The sequence below is a fragment of the Pararge aegeria genome, chromosome 2, assembly GCF_905163445.1.
Source record: "Pararge aegeria chromosome 2, ilParAegt1.1, whole genome shotgun sequence".
Lineage (NCBI taxonomy): Eukaryota > Metazoa > Arthropoda > Insecta > Lepidoptera > Nymphalidae > Pararge > Pararge aegeria.
Window position 1 is genome coordinate 4,871,160 of NC_053181.1, and position 22,040 is coordinate 4,893,199.

Here is a 22,040-nt window from a genome sequence, read left to right on the forward strand (position 1 = left end):
ATTGTTCGAAATTTAAAAGTACATGAGTACGGTTCGTGTCGTCAACTATTTACGTCCTAAATGCATGTGTGATCGCTGCATGGATAACTACAAAGGTGATTCGTACGTTATCTTCCATTTATTTATAGTCTGCAAATTTGACATCATGGAATTTAATTTTGTTATTCCCTGAGCTCACGAGGTTATTCTAATACCCAGTCTTGTCATTTTCTTTAGGTTTTGATAGATCTTAATATCTGTAAAAGTAATTTGAGTTAGATCTTACTTACCTCTTGAGATTAGATGAATGTGATACACAGCAATACACAAGCAAAGGTTTGCGAGCTTCTTCTGCGCAAGCAGCTATTGGTGCAAGAACATTTGCGTGAATTAAACCACAAAGTCGCAGTCCTTCGGCTACTAGTAATGCTGCTTGCATCGCGGACGCTGCTTCTAAATGTATAATACAAAAAAAAATATAAATTAGAGTAGCATTCATTTTTATTGAAATTTTTAATAATTGCAAAAATAAATACAGATTGTGAGTTGGTTTTAATTAAGTATTCAATTATCTTAGTAACTAAACTATGTTACTCAAGTTCCATTACATCATCATTTTTGATAAATACTTCCAAGTTTTATGAGCTTTCTTAGTAATTATATATATTGTTACACATTCTAAGGTGTAATGTATTGACTCACCTGAAACAGTCTTAACTAAAACTTCTTCATATGTGTCCCCTCGTTTAAAGACCCCCTTGTAGACCCTCCCGAAGGTGCCTTCATGAACCAAGATCTCAAGGCGAATGTTCGACCTTGTTGTATTGAGGTAACGGAGCTGTTCCGCTGGATCTGTGATCCGATCCTTGGGCACAGTTTGCTTGTGGAAAAACATAATTAAAAATTACTAAAATTTCCAATAAAACATCAGTCATTAATCTTGTCGCACCATACCAAAATACATATCATCGGTAAGTATTTTGATCTTTGGCTAGGCTTTGGCAGTGGCTAAGTTACCGCCATACCAAGACTTGCCTTGGATAGCCCAGCAACAACCAAGCGTCTATGATTTAACGCTTGATTCAGAAAGTCAATGATTTTGATGAATTAATTAATTGATTTATATTTATTGTTTTTCTATAACAAATTAATTTATTACGGCATTCACTATTAAGGAGATATTCCGGTTTACTGGCTACGGCACATTTTAAAACTGCAGCTGTTTATAGACTCAAGAGACCCACGGCAATGCAGTTTTCTGGACTTATGCCAGAGTCAATTTCATTGCGCTGAGGTTTTTATTTTTTGTTCTATCTAACGATAAAATGTATAATATAATAACGGTTAACCACTGGTAATTTCCCAAATAAATTTATTTTTTGTCAAAAAATTATTTCACGCTTTTTAGTACCCTCCCAAAAGTACCCACTTATGCAATTATCTAAATTATAATAGGCAAATATCAACTGCTCACAACCTTTTGCAAGATATTGCTTTTCCCGAGGGTGTCAATGGTTGAGGAGTTCTCCCAGCACTTCACCATCAGCTTTTTATTGTAATCAGCATAAATTGCGTAGCAGGCATACACCATAATAGCAAAAAAAGCGCAACCCGTCTTATACTAATTATTGTACTTTTTGAAAGAAGATGCATGAGTTACAAAATACTCGAATTGGTATAGGTATACCTTTAATATTTGAAGAGTTCCCTCGATTATTCCAGAATACCTCCAATAAATGATCACGAAATTAAAAAGGGACCACCTCTGAAGTACGTAGACTACGTACGAAACAAAAAAGAATAGCCATACGAAATTGTTTTTAAGTATTTTGTGTTTCTCATTTTTAAACTTTACATTACTATTTTTACAACAACAAAGCAAGAAACTGAAAGGAGTAGTTTTTATAATGGTCCAACGAGTGGTAAAGGTTTAAAGTATTAGTAGGTATGATAGTTCAATTAGAACTTAACTAATTTAAAAGGGCTAAAAGTAGTGCTATTTTTAAAAAGGTTGGATGAAACTATTTGTAAGCCCGTTAAATTTATTTTGTTGAGAGGTATAAGAACATAGAAAACAAATTAGCACCAATATAATTTTTTTTAAATTTTATTTTCAATAAAAGTCCAATTAATAAGAAGCAAATGGCAAGAAAAGGGTATCCATTTACACTCTCTACGTTCGTTAAAGTCCTGTCTAAAGGACACTAATTCATATTTCCTGAAGACTTTCAACGACGCGATAAATTTACGAACAAAAGGGGTTGCAAATTAAAAATGCCGCTCCTTGCCATGCCTAATAATCAAAAGACATCAATATGCTAGAAGAGACCAGGAAATAAATAATGTGAGCTAAAAAATTTGTAAGCGGTGATAGCTATTTATGCCTGTAAAACTAGTTTCGTGGACAGACTGACAAGATAAGAAATCTTCAAGCTCCATGAAATGATTTAACTGTTGGACTATTTTGACTAAAATAAGCGATTCGGACAAGATTTCCAATGTAAATAAAAATATTCTTAAATATAAGTAAACATACCACAACAATACACACATCGCCATCTAGCCCCAAAGAAAGCGTAGCATGTGTTATGGGTACTAAGATGGCTCATGAATATTTTTAGGAATAATATACATAAATTCAAATAATATACAGATAAACATTCATGTTAATAACACAAATCTGCGCCAATCGGCCGTCATATATAATTATTAAATAATTATGATCAACGCTTTAACGGCCCGGGTTTTACTTCCACAATCAATAGGGTTAACGCCGCAGTCCACAATAATAGCCATGAGTGGATTGATAGATTTTACGAGCCTTTGAGAACATTATGGGGAACTCTCAGGAGTGCAGGTTTCCTCACGATGTGCCCTTTCACCGTCGAAGTTAGAGGTGCATTGGCCCATCCAGTTTATTTACTTTAATAAAAACGCACATTACTCCGAAAATTCAAAGTTGCATGCTGGGGTTCGAACTCAATCGTACCAAAAGCGAGGCCGCCTACCACTAGGCCACTGGTTGGAAGGAATTTGCAATATTAACGAGTATTAAAAAAAAATTTTAACGAAAATCTTAATCCTTCCAGTATATTTTGAGAGCAAGGCCAAGAAGATTGCTAATTGCATTACGTTTGTATCACCTGAAGGGGTGGCTGCATCTCGCTCAAATTGGATCCCTAATGAGGTAAAGGGCTCATTTTCTGCGCAATTCAATCTTGCACGGCGCTCAAAAAGTTTCAAGAAATTGGCCTTTGCTGGATAAAAGATACAAAAATGTCTATTCCAGAAATATAATATGCTACAATTGCCATTTACAATAGTTTTTGTATGACGAAGATTGTTGTAAAATAATTACACTAAATTAATTTAAACATAGTTTAAACCTTGTGATTTATGCCACGTGGTGACGGCAGATCAGAATGCAGTGGTCACCACCCCTCCTCTTCCCACGAGTTTGGGTTGAGACGGCTATGGGAATATAACGGAGTACGGGCAGCAGCGTTTTCTGTGCTACTACTAAAATCTACTACGATCAACAACCCAAGCCCAGTGGGATTTTGATGATGAGATATTTATAATTTAGTTCGTGGCTATAACCCATAAATCGGCCTGCACAGATCTTTAAAAAAAATGGTTCAGAAAAAGATTGCATTAATTCTGCACGCGGTGAAAGCAATCGGGAATCGTTTCTGCGGACGTTACCAATGTTGGGCATTATACCAAAACCGATTTTTTTGGGACAGAAAACAATTATATATTACAACAATAGCTCTTAAATTTAACAAAAAGAAAAAAAATGAGGTTAATATGTAATCCACAACACTATCCACATTATATTAGGAGCAGTAGGGCGATACGATGTAGATACAAGTAACACTTACTATGACAGATAATATTAATTGTAGGTACCTAAAGTACGTAATCAAATATTTAAATTAGCTCTTGTAGCTATTAGCATTAACTTGATGCAAAAAATCTATAGTGCTACTAAAGAAGAAACAAAACAAAAAAAAAACAACAACGGAATAAAAAACCAATTGATTGATTGATATAAAAGAAAGGAAAGAAAGAGAACACACATTTAACTTAGAAGACTAAATGACTAATCAGAGAAAATAATAATATTAATAAATATTATTAATTTGATTTGGACAATCCTTTTTATAATTTTTCTTATTCATTTGGTTTTTCATAGATCCTGAATTCTGGGGACAGTTATAGGGTACTCTGTAGCAAAACAACATTCGATTCCCGTTTAAAAAAAACTGAAAACATGTAGACGAAGTTGACGAAGTTTCGAACAACAGCTTGTCCTTCTTGTTGTTTGCTTTATGCAAAACAGACAGAAGCCGCATAATTGATAATCCAGCCTAAGGTAAAGCGCACTCGCCTGGAAGATGCTTTCCGAATGGAGGATATTATTTGAATAATAAGTGCAGGGGAAACTGGTAGCAAATTCTAGATGATTCAGCGGAGCGAAGAATTTGTACGTGTTCGTGAAATAAGTACTTCGCAGATCTGACCCACGGCTCCTGATTTAAATTCGCGCAATATTTAATTTTCCCTGACATTACGATATTGATAACTGAAAAATATTGTGATATTCTTGACGTTGAATAATCTAAATATTAATTACAGGTTCACAAAACGTCGTACCGCAGTCTAGAACTCTAAGGAAACCCTTAGATGAGTAAAAGATCTAATGATTTTTGTTTGTTATTCTTACTGTTTACAAACCAAATTCTAAACTTCCTCGATTCGGAAATTTCATTTGGCCTGGAACATAATATACCTACTCCTTATCAATATCGCTTCACTTTATACTCTTTATTAGTTTCTAGATATAAAGTGATTATTTTTTATTAAATATAATAAATAATATAATAATAAATATAATAAATATACTACGACAATACACACATCGCCATCTAGCCCCAAAGTAAGCGTAGCTTGTGTTATAGGTACTAAGATGCCTGATGAATATTTTTATGAATTATATATATATAAATACTTAGAATAATACATATTAACACCCAGACACTGAAAAACATTCATGCTCATCACACAAACATTTTCCAGTAGTGGGAATCGAACCTTGGAACACGGCCTTGGACTCAGAAAGCAGGGTCGCTGCAAACTGCGCCAATCGGCCGTCAAAAAAATATTAAATTAATAGTAAATGTCTTGTTGATAAAAAAATCATGTACATACGTTTATCACAATAATATAGTTAGTTATGTTGTAGCATGTCTTCAGTTACCACAGACTATGTGGTTCAATTTATTTGCGTCGATCTACATCAGACAGAAGTAGGTTGTAATTTATTACAGGAATAGAGGAAAGCTTGGTCGGTAATTGTGGCTCTTAAAGTACCTGTTTTTGTAGGTTGGACATAACTCAGGAACCAGATTAATTAAGGTAACTTATAATGTTGTTCGGAATAGTTAACGGATTCATTTTCATTTTGGAGATCGCGGGTGTTGATCGACACCTTCCAAATCCCGAAATCCGAAATCTAAACTAACAAGGAACAGTGAACTAAAAAGTAGTCAAAAGAGCTCCTCATATTTAGCTCCTTTGGCTACGTTTTAGTTCATTGTTATAAAAGATAAAGCATTATCAGCCTCAACGTTAGTCTAGACTTTAGCTTACTAGACTACGAATCCCGATTCGTGTGTAGTGATTAAATAAACATTCTCAGATCTAGTCCGGAGTTACGAAGTTGGTACTGTCTATCCCCATACGTCTAACCTAGAAGCTGTGTTTCTTCCTTTTTTCTTGCGAAACGGTGATCGTAAAAAAATCTTGGTCTTACTATTTAGCTATTTTATTTGCTCTGTTTTGTGCATTTCCATCTACTATTACAAGGCATCCTTTATAAATGTTTTAATAATATAATATTATTTTTTAATATAGTAACCTGACACACTCATTAATTCATTACTTTTACTTTGCATCTAAAATTATATTTATACTATAACTGTTTTATACTGGCGTTTGGTTGCTTTGCTAGGGCCTGAATAAAGGACGATATTTGGTTTTAAAATATTAATGTTCCTGTAAACCACTTTTTTGGATTTCATGCTTTTCGATAACCAAACAAATTAACACCCTTTTGCATTAAAATATTAGTATGGAAGTATTAGTTTAAGTAATTAAAATATCACGCGCTTGAAGCACGCGGTAAAGGAAAACATCGTGAGGAAACGTGCGTGCCTGAGAGTTTTCAGTTATGATCAGAAAGGTGTGTGAAGTCCACCAATCCGTACTGGGCCAGCGTGGTGGACTACGGCCTTTACTCCTTTTAATTGGGAGGAGACTCGAGCCCTGTATTTGGCTGTTATCAAGATGATAATGGAACTATGAATAGTACTAAAAGTTATGTTTTTCTTTTTGTGCTTATAGTAATTGTTTTTTAGTATTTTAATGTTTTTTTTTACAATAGGCTTATATATTTGGTGATTTCTACTAACCTGTGAAACGTGTGTTAAATTAGAAGCTGCGTAGTAAGAAACTCTTGATTCTGGTTTGGCGTAGATGTGCTCACCGATGTGTGTCGTTGCGTACGGCGACGGTGACCTTCTACTCCCTAAAATAAAATATTATTTTAAAATGGATTTCCAATAGCAAAATTGTAATGCGGGCTCCATTATAACCTACTATACTGCTAACTAAATTCCCATTGATACAAAACATTACCTTTGAATTACGCTGATTATAAAAGTTACTAGTATCATTATAGAACGTAAGAACCTAAGACCGCCATCCGAATCCTTCTTCAGATCAGCTAAACAATACCATATTACTACATTATCACCATTGTCACGGAAGTATGCCATATTTCAACACCAGGTGCAAATTTCAGGTATAGTAGATTATGCATCAAGTTTGGTTTTATTGCATTTTACAGTCGAGGGTATAAGACGGGTGAGCTTAAAGCGAACGCGCTAAGAAGGTACGCGTTTTATATATATTGTATATTGTATAGAAGTTTTTATAAATAAGTCTCAAATATATTGTTCGGTTAGATTAAAATAGGTCCATCTTCATACATATAACTTGCAGTAAGGTACAAAGTTAGCTTAATCGAGACATCATAAATAAAACACAGGTGTGGTAATGTTAAATTAAACACGAGTGTCTAATATCTCGGATTATAAGCATTGCATTTTTAGTTTTCTAAACCCTTACGTATTTCCCAATCTAAGGCAACGTTCAGGATATTAAGTGGGTCGAAATACAATTTTCACTTTAAAATGGTTACACGTATATTTCTCGGTATCTTTTTAGTTCATCAATATAACAAGGCAATAGTAGTGTAATATTGTGCATTTATTCCAACATTACACACATTTTTAATGTAATTTATTCGTAGATATGGAAAAAGTAAGGAATTTATGAAAAATAGAATAGAATAGAAAATTTATTGCAACACAACACAATAGGAAAATTACAAGGGAAACAGTAATAGTACTTAGTGCTAGGGTGCAAAGGCGGCCTTGTCACTAAAAGCGATCTTTCAAAGGCAACCTGAGCGTACGAAGCCGATAAAAACGTGGAAAGTGGTTGGTAGTATGTGACAAAAAAATTAAATTAACTTACATGAACATACATACTATATTTACATAATAACTACAAAAATACCGATATAAATTTATATATACTATAAGAGATATTTATGATATATATTTATGCTATTATAAACGTACATAATACTCAATTACATCTAATAAGTGATAATTTTTTAAACGATGATTAAACAGGTTAATAAAGGAATGGTTTCGGAAAAATATTATGGAACCTACATATATTTAATTCTGCTATCTGCTTTAACCACACAAATAAACTACTGTACAAATGAAAATAGATTATTTCGACTGAAATTGTTCTCAAATGAATAATAGACCGAACTACGCTGTTGGAAGCGATAAAGGGGCAATACAAAAATTTAATTCGTACCCGTTTTAATATCGATAAAAGGATAGTCCGGAGGCATATTGTGCAATCATTCATTATTCATAATCAGCTTTTTGAATTGCGCTAGTGAAAATTCTCTCTTTCATGACGATTTAAAAAAAAATATTAAAATGGTAAAATTTCGAATAACTTTAAAGTTGATTGAAACGCATACAATTATTATTATATTGATATATTTTTGGCTGCAGCTTAACTTGCGTAACGGTTTCAATAATATAATTTCCCATTTATATGTGTACTTATATTTGTTTCAAAGAGAGGAATTCAAAATATATATATGACAATTTTTCAATCCATTCAAAGTAGGTTACAGTCTTTGGACTTAAGTCCAAATAGATTATTCAAATGAGCACTTCCAGCTTTTCTTTTAACAAATTTAAATTTTGAAGCAATTTAACGACTCAGCGAAAGCATCAGTCTATTTATATTCCAAATAAATAAATATACTACAAAAATAGCGTAGCTTGTGTTATGGGAACTAAGATGAGTAATGAATATTTTTATGAATAATATACACAAATACTTAGAATATACACATAAAAACCCAGCACTGAAAAACATTCATGCTCATTACACAAAAATTTTGCAGTAGTGGGAATCGAATACGCCCTGGACTCAGAAAGCATGGTCGCTGCAAACTGCGCCAATCGACCGTTCACCATTCAAGTCACTGCAAGGCTGGGTACAGGAAAGGTTGGTCTAAAACCATATATCAACCATACTGCTCCAATGCGAGTGTTTCGGCTTAGTCAATAAATATTAAATGCGTATCATACGTATACCCACCTACCATAAGCAAAGCGTCAAACATTAATAATAGGCACAACAGTGTAAAAAAATAAACTCAAACTTCGCTAAATAAAATCTAAAGCTATCAGGATTTCGATTTTGAATGCATCTGGTTTCATAGAATGCCCATAACAAACTTAGCCAGTAATTATTTTTGTTATCACCATCTCAGTGTCACTTAATTGTATTAAAACTATGAAAGATGGACCTAGTTAGAGTAATAACTCATATAAAAGCTTTTGAATCGTTTCTGGAATGCTTTAACAATGATAGATTTAAAAATTTAAAAAGATATTAGGTACTTACCAAATGGAAACTTGTGTAAACTGGCTATAGTGGCGTAGGATCCTGTGGAGCTGGGCGGCCGGCCAAGGGTGTCTAGACGTAACAGCACGTTCTGATGGCTACCATATGCCGCGGTTGTATATGATGTACTGAAAAAAGGGATCGGTGATAGCGCATTGGGTAGGAGCTCGACCGCACTTTCAGGGGGGGTGAGTTCGAATCCCAGTACGCAAATCTAACTTTTCTAAGTATTGTGCGTTTTAAGCCATTAAAATATCACTTGCTTTAACGGTGAAGGAAAACGTCGTGAGGAAACCTGCATACCTGAGAGTTCTCCATAATGTCCACCAATCCGCACTGGGCCAGCGTGGTGGACTACGGCCTTAACCAGTTCTCATTTTGGGTAGAGACTTGTGCCCTGTACTGGGCCATTAATGGGTTGATATGATGACGATGATAATGACACTTATTGGGTAGAAGTACAAAGACTTCGGTCAGGAACCTTATAAGAAAGCTCAAGGAAAATAATTGGCCGGCCTAGGAGAGTTCTAAACACGATCTCTACGTCATCATCACTGACCCATTGCTGGCCTACAGGACACGCCTCCTCTCTCAGAATGAAAAACTGTTTCGCCGTAGTCCACCACGCTGGCCAGGTAGGGATTGGTATACGCATATACCGATATTGGTGTATGGGTATTGGTAGGGGTTAGATTTCCAAACTAGAAAGCGTCTTAAATTTTCCCTCAGGATGTCTGATTTCTGATTTCTTTGCAAAAAAGTCTACAACAATAAAGATAAATAGCTCATGCTCAAGTAAGAAATACATTTATTTTAATTAAGAGAGAGCGGTAATTAGTTGGTCCTGAGATATGAAGTACCTAACTGGTTGCAAGTTATAAATGTGTCAAATTCGTAAAAATCGGTGTAGTAGTGAATTTAATATCGGTAACAAACAAAAAAACTTTGTCATTTATAGTATTAGTAGTTTATAGCAATGGAAGTAGAATTAAGGTATGTGTAAATATATATTTTACAATATTAAACACGAAATATAATATCTTTAACCACGGATATACCTACGCGAATTTTTTTTTAAGTAGCGTGCAAAAGAAAAACGATACGCGAAACCTTTTAAGGTTTGAGATTAGATTCCAAATCCAGACAAGCCACCGCAGAGGTTTGGTATTGCGCTATCGCTAGGTATGGAAATAAAAAGGAATAGCCCGTCTATAATATATTGCTTTGTGTAAATTTTTACTTTAAATTTTTTTGTTAAATGCGACTTTGTTGGCTTACTTTTAGTTAATTGTAGAACTACGGTCAATTTCGATAAAAAACATTATTAAAATTTGGTCAAACACATACTTGTCCAAATTATAAACTCTTCCATTTCATCCCAACATATTCTCTTTCCAAGATTTTGGTAAGCAAATACTAAAAATAATAAAAGAGTATTTTTCGCTTCTTGCATAATTTTAAAGGCATTTATTTACTCTCTTATTTTTAAGTGATAAAAAAATAACTTGTTTTAGCGATCTTAATTTAGTAAAACCTTAATCAGGATGAAGATCCTAATGTTACCTTTCTTTGTTTTTTATTTTATTTTATTTTAACCTTATTAAACCAAAAACTGTTAAGCCTGTGTGGAATGGTGCCATAAATGTTTTCTGGCGACACAAGGGCTGCCTCATTTTTTACGTAAAGTAACATTTATAAGATAAGAAATATTAGAACTCAATAAAGTTTTTTAATTTATACATAGAATTATAGGCACAAGTTATTAAAACACCAAAAGTTTGCTTATCCGATTATTGAGTGTCTACAAACCATTTTTCATTGCGGAACACTAAAGCGGTGCGCAATTAAACGTCACACGATAATTTATTATCTATCGATAGAGCCTTTAGTATCATCCATCAAGCAGAGTCGACCAATAATGGTTATACCGGTAATACCAACCGTATGTTATACGATATTATAATGTTTCACCGAACTTTACTCGGTTAGTTTACCGACTATTTCCTCAATTAACCAAATAAAGCGACCTTAGTACTAAGTTATATAAAAGATAAGACTGTAAGCTTAGTAAAGTAAGCTCATTTTCAGAGTAGGGCGCATTTAGAATCCTCGTAGCGTGTTAAGAAGTCGTTTTTCGTTAGTATCACTAACATGTGAAAAGCCACCATTGCGTAATGGAGCAGCATGGTGGTTCGATTTCTTTTTTGAAAAAGGCCTGTGCAAGATTAATTGGATTGGGTCGGAAAGTGTCCGACTTTCTCCAAGAGTTAGCATCAACTTTTGTGTTTTTGATAATTTGAAGTAAACATATGTTATACGCTATGAAAATTAAGCTTAATTTGCTGTACTCAACGAACAGCAGGAGAATCTGTATGGTGTAATTTATAATTTCTTCAATCCGTATACTCCACACCAAACAGATCCTCGGTAATGTACCCTCTACGCACGTTTCGCTCCGAAACCGAAGCATCCTCAGGAGATGTTGACTTTACAATAAATAATTGTTAAGTCACTTCATTTTAACAATTATTCATTGATTCTTACAGCATCATGCTAATGATGACGTAAGTTTAAAGCCAATAAATCATAAAGTTCTTGAAACTGGCCTATTAAAACTTTCATAAATTTTATTTTTAAACATTAAACGGTTACGGGACCTTCGTGAAAATAATCCATTAATTATTTAATATTCGACAGTGCTTCGTTTTGAAGACAATTCTGGCCGAATATCTTATAATTCATTTGTAAAAGTTGAAAAGTGAAAAATTTCATTAAAACTCTTTTGTTTCTCAGAAATAATAATATGTTTAACTCACTCTCCTCCTCTCCTTTTAAATTAAAATAATGAATCCCTATATAAGTTACTTATTCTTATATAAAGTATTTATATGGATACAGTCCACTGTTGGACTAAAGTCCTTCCGCAGTCCCAAGGGAAGGGTTTGTCCACAATAACAATAACCAACAAATATTTCTAAATAATCCTACTAATATTATAAATTTGTAAAGATGGATGGATGGACATTTGAAAGTCTTGCACGGAAAACTAATGAACTAATTAGTCTGAAATTTGGAATAGAGATAGAATATATTCTGAAATAACATACTACATATCCCGGAAAAAATTCAATTCTCTCGGGATTCATGAAAAACCAAAAAAAAACGCCGACGAAGCCGAGGGTAACTGTTATAGAAATGTATCATAAAAATAATAAAAATGCGAAATATTTTCTCAACGGAGTACATTTTAACTTTGACGCGCGTACAGTATTGTAGATGTTCAAAAACTAGAGCAGTAGGTAAATCTGTTTTATGAAAATTTTATTTTAACGGCGGCGTCATTATTTTGGCTGAAGCTTTACAGACGTGGAAACCGCACCCATGCTATAAGTTGAATTAAATATATTTTTGAGTGAAATAAAAACTTATTTCACCTTTAACTGCTTGGTGAACAATATACTTACGAGTTAAAGCGAAACGACGAAATTTTTTTAATAATGAGCGTGAATATTTCTCATTATCAATGAAAATAAATATTTACAAAATGTACTAAAACACACTTCGTTAGTTTTATCCATCCATAATGTAAATAATCCATCTAGTGCGGATTGGGGGACTCCACACACCTTTGAGAACATTATGTAGAACTCTCAGGCATGCCGGTTTCCTTCACCGTTGAAGCAAGTGATATTTGAATCACTTCAAACGCACATAATTTAGAAAAGGTGCAGGCTGGGATTCGAACTCGGCCCCCCGAAAGTGAAGTCGAGCTCCTACTCACTGGGCTATCACCGCTTATAACTGGAACTTCTTTGCTATATCTTATGCAAATCGGTCCAAAATGGCCGCCGCCACAAAATGGCGGATTACATATTTTTTCGATGTCCCTCAATATGGTTATCACATTAAATAACTTGACTAGTAGAATATTATAAACTATATTGAATTTCGGGGGTTTTTTAAATTTTAAATTTATATACTACTAGCTTTTACTCGCGGCTTCGCTCGCGTATTAATTTGATAAACTGCCAGGAGGAATAGGACAATGAATACAGAACCACACATAACATATGTGGTGTCGTGAACATTGTAATGTGTGGCGCAATGTAAAAAAATATTTTTTCTTTCTTTCTTTTCTTTCTTTCTAGAACAGTGCACTATTTCAGGACGTTTGAAAGCATGAGCGCGAGCGAAAGCGTGAGCGTAAGCGTAATCTTACCTTCCCAAAGGAACTTCTCTTTTTTCCGTGATAAAAAGTACACTCACTCTCCGGCCCATAAACTATTTCTATGCAAAAATCCACATCAGTCCGTTTATCTGTTGCTGCGATATTGATGGACAAACAAACACAGTGTCGCATTTATAATATTAGTATGGATTTAAGCATACGAAGATTCGAAGCCACTATTGTCTTGGTCAAAAAATTATACTGTTGTACTGTTAATGCTTGAACGCGTAAAATTACTTACTGTATCGAATCATGGTGCCGCGCCTTGTTTCCTCTTTTATACAGAGTGCCGGCGGCAGCGGCACCTGCGAGCAGAGCCAAAGCGGCAGCGGCACAACCTCCAGCCGCAAATAGCACCCCACCTGTACTTCTGTTAGCATCGCCAGCTAGTCTTGCTGTATCGTTGTGCGTAACGATTGTTGATAGGCCTGTCAAAGAAATAAATGTTTAAAGCTATGTCAATATAATAAGTCAAGTGGTCCAGTGCGTAGGAATTCGATGCCGAGTTTGAATCCCAGCAAGCATTTCTAATATTTCTAAATACCATTTGCTTCATCGGTGAAGCCGGCCTCCATTACGTGGGATACAAGGATAAAAAACGGGACACTATTGTTAAGATCCGTCCGTCTGCCTGCCCGACTGTAACCAGCCTGTATTTCATGAACCCTGATAGTTGGACAGCTGAAAAAAATAGTTTACAAAATAAAAAGCCGGTTTTTTTTTTAAATGAAGCGTTCAAGCGCAAGTTGTAGAATAAAATCACGTTAATAAGCGCCTATTATTTCTTTTTAATTCAGAACGTATTCGCAGAGCACCCCCGCAATATTAAGTGAAGCCCAGTAAATGAAATATTAGGCATAATAGAAAAACTTTCAAGGTATGGAGGGAGACGCGGGGTGTAACAGCAACGTTCCAGGTAGGTATTATTAAATACCGTCTTGTGTTCAAACTGAGCGGAAAACTTTACAAATTGAAGATTAGATTAAGTAGGTAGGCGTATTCAATGAGAATTTTATTGGCTTTGTAATACTACCTTTTATTAAGTACGTAATATAAAACTTTTTAACGCAATTTATTTATTTATTTACTTAGGAAAACCAACAGCTGATACATTTTTGTTCTTCGAGTATTTACGTTGTAAGCTAAGTGAATGTTTAGCTTATTACAGATTTTAACGTTCACAAATAATTTCAAAATTAATTATGTCATAGTTACATTTGCTCGAGACAATTTACCTATATATATTTTAATAAAACTGCATTATAAAATGTATCACTAAAAATATTGTACGAACTAATTAAAAAGGTTAAAAATGAAAATAAAAATGTTAAAAATAAAAATAAAAATTATTTTTTTAGTATCAAAGTACATATTTGATTGTAATCGGTAATTCACGTGTTTTCGGAGTGAGAACTTCGCGTTGAGCACTTTTTGGGTGAACGAAAATCATAATACTCGCGTCATCGTCACCGAACGCTCTCCATGAGCTATGTGCATGCTGTGTTTATAGATAGATTTAGTAAGTACATAGATTTAGTTTAGATTAGATTTTCAGCGGTTAGCAATGTGGCTTTAAGCTGGATGTTACCGATTCGAATTTTATTTGGTCTGGTCAAGTGGGAGGCTTCGGCCACCACCCTACCAAAAAAGGCGTCACTGAAGCGAAGTCAAAGTCAAAAATATCTTTATTCAAGTAGGCCCAAAGGTGGCACTTTCGATGCGTACATTACATGAGTATTACACGATAGTGAGATGATGGCGATAACCATATTCGTAAACTTAAAACTAAAGCTCCAAACGCGTCCTGGTCTAAGAAGAAGCCCACAACAAACTTAGCCGGGTGACAGCGTTCTGGTTTAATGCCGCGAAGAAACCGATTAAGGGTCCATATAACTGCTATACCCCTAACAGGTTAGTCGACTACCATCTTAGAGTGTAGTCAAGAGAGAGCAAGACTGTAGCAAGTGAGATTGCAGGTCTTAATTGTAATGGAATAAAAAAATCTGACTTTTTGGCTAGCCCTGTACGAATCCCTACTTTAAACCAGAAAAGTTCTTTACACCGGTGTTAAGCAGTATACTAGCAAATGTTGTGAAATTTCTCTAGCATATTTTATAGAACTTCTGCGATAAATAATACCATCAAAGTTTTAAATACGGCAATACAAACTTGTACCGTGTGGAATTTCTCATTTTCGAAACTAAAATTGTTAGCGCGTCCCCGTTAGAAAAGTTATAAGCGCAATTAAAACATGCTTTTCATATTACGAGCCAAACTTCTGATCTAACTGGGTTAATAGTAAAACTGATGAGTTCGTTTTTTTGTTTGTTTGGACACGCTAATCTTCGGAACTAGTCACCTGCCACGAGATGCTAAGTAGTAGCCGATTATGGCTATGGTTTAATGGTCATTGTGGCTAATTTTGAAAAACTGCCCCATGCTAATTGGAAGTATGTATTGTATTATTTTTTCAGAAATGAAAGGTCTTGTTGTTTTATATGCAAATTATATTTTAAAAAAAATATTTCTCCTGAAAAGCGCTCACCAGGTGTAATGGCCGTACTTGTCACGGGCAAATTAGAGCTTTACTAAGTACTTGTTCCATAGCTAAATAAGAGACTTTGATACCTATTGATTTGAATTTGAATTTTGGAGGTCAAAAAATTCTTGACATACGCAGTGATTTCGAAGTTCGAGCGGTACAAAACTATGTTTATATAGACGTGACGTCATAATTTCTAATTCCGCATTTCGCTTGTCATAGTGGACCGCTAGATTTTGAAGTTTTATTTATTGAAAAAAATACCAAACTTACTAAGACTAAAAATACATTTTTTATAAAACATTTTTCATAATCTTAGACTTATAATTATACTATCTTTTTCAGGGATCCTTTGTGCCCTAACTGGCGCAATTGGCTTAGCTTTGATGGTATAGTGGGCATTCTGGCTGATTATCAGTCAGTGAGTTCCATATACCCCGTACTTCGTACCGTTGGCTACGAAGTTAAGTCTCCGGATGAGATATAGAAATAAATAAATAAATAATAAATAAATAAATATAGTACCTACGAAAATACACACATCGTCATCTAGCCCCAAAGTAAGCTTAGCTTCTATTATGGGTGCTAAGTTGACTAATGAATATTTTTTTTATGAATAACGTACATAAATACCATTAGAATACATATAAACACCCAGGACACTGAAAAACATTTCTGTTCATCACACAAACATTGTAGTGGAATAAAAATAAGACATCCAATTATTTTCCAATCTTCTTACAATTGCCGCTCATACTTGGATACATTTGTAACGTGAATTTGATAAAAGGCACAATAAACTTGACGCTGTGGGGAGAACGTAAATTTCCAAGTCAAATAAAAGTACAATAGAACAATCGATACTTCCTTGTAAACACATTAAAGAGGGGCGCGGAGTACACCCTCATAATACGTCTTCATCCCTTGCAAAATATCCTGTTGCACCATTGATATTAAAAAATGTGAAATACTGTAGCGTCAAAGTTTCGCTTAAGTATCTATATAATTCCGTTCTTTCATAATGTACGCGTATTTAGACTTAACTCTTCGTGTATAGATGACGCTGCTTTACCGGGTAGGTACGACGACGTTGTAGTATGTAGTATGAGGAGTCCGTTAGTATGTAGTATGAAAAAAAAGGAAAATTATATCTATATAAATGAAAATGAATTACTGTTCGTTAATCTCACTTTAGCTCAAGAATGGCTAGACAGAGGCTAATTTAGTGAAATATTCGTGGAAGTCTAGGTAAGGTTTAAACGGGGAGAAAAATACTAAACAAGCTAGAAAAATAGAAGCTGGCCTGATTTTGATGAAATTTTTTGTGGGTTTCAATGCGTTCCTGCAATGTCCCGATGCTTTAAAGGGACTACGTCTTCTGGGTTCGCTAGTTATATATAAAGTTACCACCTACCTCTTTTCTATGTTTTTTCCTTTTACGCCATTGGTTGCCTGGAAGTAATCGCTATGTAGCGATAAGGCACCAAATTGTACTCTCTTGATATGTATTTATATCTCTGTAACTAATTTTTTTCTTTGGTGTACAATAAAAGTGTATTCATTCATTCATTCAAAGTTATCTCTTTTCCGTAACTACGTCCGCGTTTGTATATATTTTTATTACCTCGTATACTTTACCAGGGTAAAACGTACGTTATGCCCTGGATGCAACCTTTATCCAAATTTTCTACAGAAAGGGAATATTTTAATACGGATGATCAGTGAGGCAGTGACTTTTCGATCAAAAGCAGAGTACAACCTTACCCCCTTTGAACTGAAACGTGACTGTTATTTCACCAACAAAAACATTGAATTGTGAGTATTAAACAGATTGTCGGTCTTAAAAATATGGCAAAACAAAACATCAAGCCTGTCTTTAACGAGAGGCATATGAGCAAGAAGAAGATGATGGATTTCTAATAAACTGCATATCTTTGCTTTAGGATATCAATGTGTTACGTCTACTGAATCGTCTACATGCTAATAAAGAATCAGAGGGAGTGATTTGTTCAAGTAAACTCGTAACCGTTCATCTGTGAAAGAACCAAACGTTTTTTGGGGCCCCCCATTTTGTATTGTAAAGATAAAACGAAAATAATATGTATCTATGAATTGAAAAGGAATTTTCTTTGAAAAACATTTTGTTTATTATAAAATAAAAGGGATTTTTCTAAAAATATAGCCTTCAGTTATAAATTTATTTTATTTGTTAATAATATATACAGTCAAACCTGGATAAGCGAGAGTTCAAGGGAGCACAATCTCATTCTCGCTTATAGAGGTTTCTTACTAACCCGAGTTTCTCTCTAATGCAGGTACATGGGTAGCGTTTCTCTCTTATAGAGGTACGCAGCAATAACAAGACATATATTCATGCACTATGTAATTTTATTTTATTTAGAACTTATTTACATTAAAAAAATCCGTGAATTTCGTTTGGGTTTCTGTTTTTGTATTTTGAATGTTTTTCTCTAACTCATAAATTTTGTCGAATATTGCTTGCTCGACTGTCGCTTATAGAGGTATAGATAAGTAGCAGTCTCACTTACGGAGGTCCGTGAGGGAAGACGACTCTCTCTTACAAAGGTTTCTGTTTCTCTCTAATAGAGGTTTTGGGAGCTTAAAATGACGGGTCCTGGCTATTACTCTCACTTATAGAGTTTTCTCACTTACCCAGGTTTGACTGTATAAAGTATGTAGAATATAACCTGTATGGTTTCATAATAAGTATTCTCTACTATAAGACACGAGGTATTGGGTTAGAAAACGAAAAAAGTACATTAAAAAAAATGTGTCAGGTTATTCAAACCCGAAATTTCCAGAACCTGCAGTAAAGTATCGTTGCTTTAGCTCACCAACCCGCAGAAGATTGGCGTGGAGAGTTTAAGTTGTATATCCTTCATATCAGAGAGATATCCCATAATCTATATTTATTTATTTAATAATCGGGAATTGGAAAAGTGCACGTAGCAATTTCCGGTACTAAAATGAGTGATGAATATTGTTATGAATAATATACATTTTTATTCATTTGAAATTAATACAAACACATTAAAAGTAAGCCAAAGAATACAGATGACACACACATAAATACATAGATACTTAAAATATACAGATAAATACCCAAACACTGAAAAACAATAATGTTCGTCACAGAATCGAAATCGAACCGAAAGCACAGCCTTCGACTGTCAGTCGGATTGTCCAATAGTAATAATAACTTTTACCTCCCTCTCCAACCTCAAGGCCAACTAGCTCATTAGGATTCCAGTAAAATATTATCGAAAAATTATATGCTCCGAAAATGATAGTGGCTTGACTAATGATCTTTCGCAAAAACTTTTACTTTACCCGCTCATATTCCAACCGACCTTCACCTCCCAATAGTAGGATATAAACATGAGCTTTTTGCAAAGGAAAAAGCGTAAATCGTCTTTTGCCGACATTAGCGTATAGTATATTATATTCGATAAGGGTGTTGGCAAGTGATGGAAAACTCCGTAACGAAAACTTCTATGCAAGAGAGCTCTTCGTAACGTTGTTTTTTATGGTAATAATTTAAGGACCAGATGGTTCACCTGATGATGGATGGATGGATAGATGGATGGCTGGATGGATGGATAGATGGATGGATGGATGGATGGATGGATGGATGGATGGATGGATGAATGGATGGATGGATGGATGGATGGATGGATGGATGGATGGATGGATGGATGGATGGATGGATGGATGGTAAGTAAAAAACTAAAGCTTATAAAAATAGCTTCATATGGCATGAAAGGAACACGTCCAGCAACATGCCGTCCGGTATCCTGTATTGACGGCAGATTGGCGCAGTTTGCAGCGACCCTGCTTTCTGAGCCCAAGGCCGTGGGTTCGATTCCCACTACTGGAAAATGTTTTTGTGATGAGCATGAATGTTTTTCAGTGTCTGGGTGTTTATATGTATATTCTAAGTATTTATGTATATTATTCATGAAAATATTCATCATATTTTAGTACCCATAAGACAAGCTATGATAACTTTGGGGCTAGATGGCGATGTGTTTATTGTCGTAGTATATTTATTTATTTATTATTTTTTTTATCCATTAATTTGTGACGTAGCACCTTAAGCGTCATGTGCCTGTAACTGCATCGGAACCATGCATTTCAGACTTAAGGAATCAGGAATACAGCATTTGAATAATGCTGCTTAGCGGCATAAATATGCATAGAAATAGAACTTCCCTGGGCGAGCTCTGTAACAAAAAGCTCTACATTTGCTACTGCTACTAGCGAGGTGGACTATGGCCAGTGGCGTGCATAAAGAGTATGTCCAGGGTATGCAGATGATATAAAATAAAGAAAATCTTTAATAAGAGTTATAAAAAACTTAAGTATAGGCATTGTAAGAGTTATCAAAAGCCTACCCTCAAGTATTTATAACTCATACTGCAGATTTTCTTCATCTTTTGTGATCTGCATACCCTCTATGCACGCCACTGACTGTGGCTTAAACCCTTCTTATTTTTGGAGGAGACCCGAGCCCGGATAAAGAGCTGAAAATGGTGACTTTTTTTTTTATATTGGGAGGGAAATCTTCAAAGATACCCGACCTCAGGGAAGATCGGGTTATGTGGGATTTTTACCAACTAAAACCACCTCGGTGGCCATCCTCGGCACATATTTGGGAGGCTCCGGGATCTCCTATGAACGCACCGGTGAACATGGTGACATGCCCTCAGTATTATCAACTCATTATCGCCTTTACTTCTGTGAAAGTTTCTTAGCGAGGACTATCGTTGGTATGTTCCCAAGTGCACTGCTTAAAAACGCAATGCGGCTTGCGGATTCGAATGATTTCGGTATCTTTGCGCAGTGGAATTCTTTTGACTTTTTTCTTGCCATGACTTCAGTTACGGAAAAGTTCTACGAAGTTATTTCAAGGAGCGAGAATCTAGCCAATCTAGTTTTCTTTCATGTAATTTGACTAATTCATTGCTAGTATTCGACCTGGACTAAGATATAATAAAAATGCTGAGCTTAAAAGCATATTTTTATATGTTTATTTATATACATATATCATTGACTGACGTTTGTTACGTTGGTAAGTAGGTTTGTGAATGCATGGACAATGTGGGATGCATGTATGAATCTACTGCGCTTAGGAATCCCTACTAATATTATAAATGTCAATGTAAGTTTGTTTGTTGCGCTTTCACCAATTAACCGATCCTCATGAAACTTTGTACACATATTCTTGGAAGTGTTAGAAGTATAAAAAAAAAGATTAGTCATGTTAATGAGCGACAGAGGAAAATTTTAACCATCGATGGAAAGCTCAATCACGTAAAGATGCAGATCCTTACGTTGTCTCGCCGTTCGATGGAAAAGGTGAGGGAGGAACAAGATCAAACAGTTCTACTAGAATAAAGCGGCCCTCCCGTTGGGAGATACCTTTATTCTAGTAGTGGACTGTTCCAGGCTACTTATTTTATGAATTAATGGTGAAATAAAAATAAATCACTAGTCGAATTCCAATATTACTGCAAGTTCCGATAATATGAAAACACATCAAACCGGCAAACTAGTTTGTATGTGCAAAATTGAACGCTTTGCCAGTATTAAAACATCGTAAATATTTATTGAAATTTTTCTTGAAAAGTAAATCGACTACGCTATCAGATGACGTCACTTTGATACGACACGGTAACGTACAGTCGACCGTAAAAAAATCATGTATCCAGCAGTTCTATATTATGGGCTATATATATTCGATATACTACTGATGGTGTTCCGTGTTGGGTAACAATAAAAAATACAATAACGCATGCTTTTGTATTTTTATAACAATGCATTTTAATGCCGACCGCCAAACTGAATCACATGTGCAGTAAAAGCCATGTAAAAATCAGTTTAGTTCCCAAGATTACTTTGGACATTAATGCAGTCGGGTAGTATTTAATAGTAAAACGCTTTATAGTACAATAAAAGGTAACGTAGACAGAGCTCGATAAATGACTTAAAGATATCACATGGTATCACTTCTTCATTTTCAATCGCGGGTCTCCTTCAAGAATGAGAATGGGGTCGTAGTCCACGCTGGCTAAATGCGGATTGGTGAGTGACAAACTTCTTTATTATTTTTTTTTTATAAATGCAACGGTCGCTAATTGAAGTAAACTCTTTTTCAATTAAATATAAAATTGAAAAATAACCTTTAATAAGCGA

At 34.8% G+C, this 22,040-nt stretch overlaps 1 protein-coding gene across 1 annotated transcript in view; it reads right to left on the reverse strand.

Moving 5' to 3' along the window:
- Positions 1 to 22,040, reverse strand: part of LOC120634562 (tyrosine-protein kinase Dnt) — a 73,038-nt gene that overhangs the window by 5,667 nt on the left and 45,331 nt on the right. The window contains exons 6-10 of the mRNA XM_039905264.1: positions 13,524 to 13,710; positions 9,055 to 9,182; positions 6,456 to 6,571; positions 682 to 859; positions 270 to 432 (exon numbers count right to left, since the gene is read on the reverse strand). Coding sequence (XP_039761198.1) covers positions 270 to 432; positions 682 to 859; positions 6,456 to 6,571; positions 9,055 to 9,182; positions 13,524 to 13,710 — 772 coding nt within the window. The remainder of the gene's footprint in view (positions 1 to 269; positions 433 to 681; positions 860 to 6,455; positions 6,572 to 9,054; positions 9,183 to 13,523; positions 13,711 to 22,040) is intronic.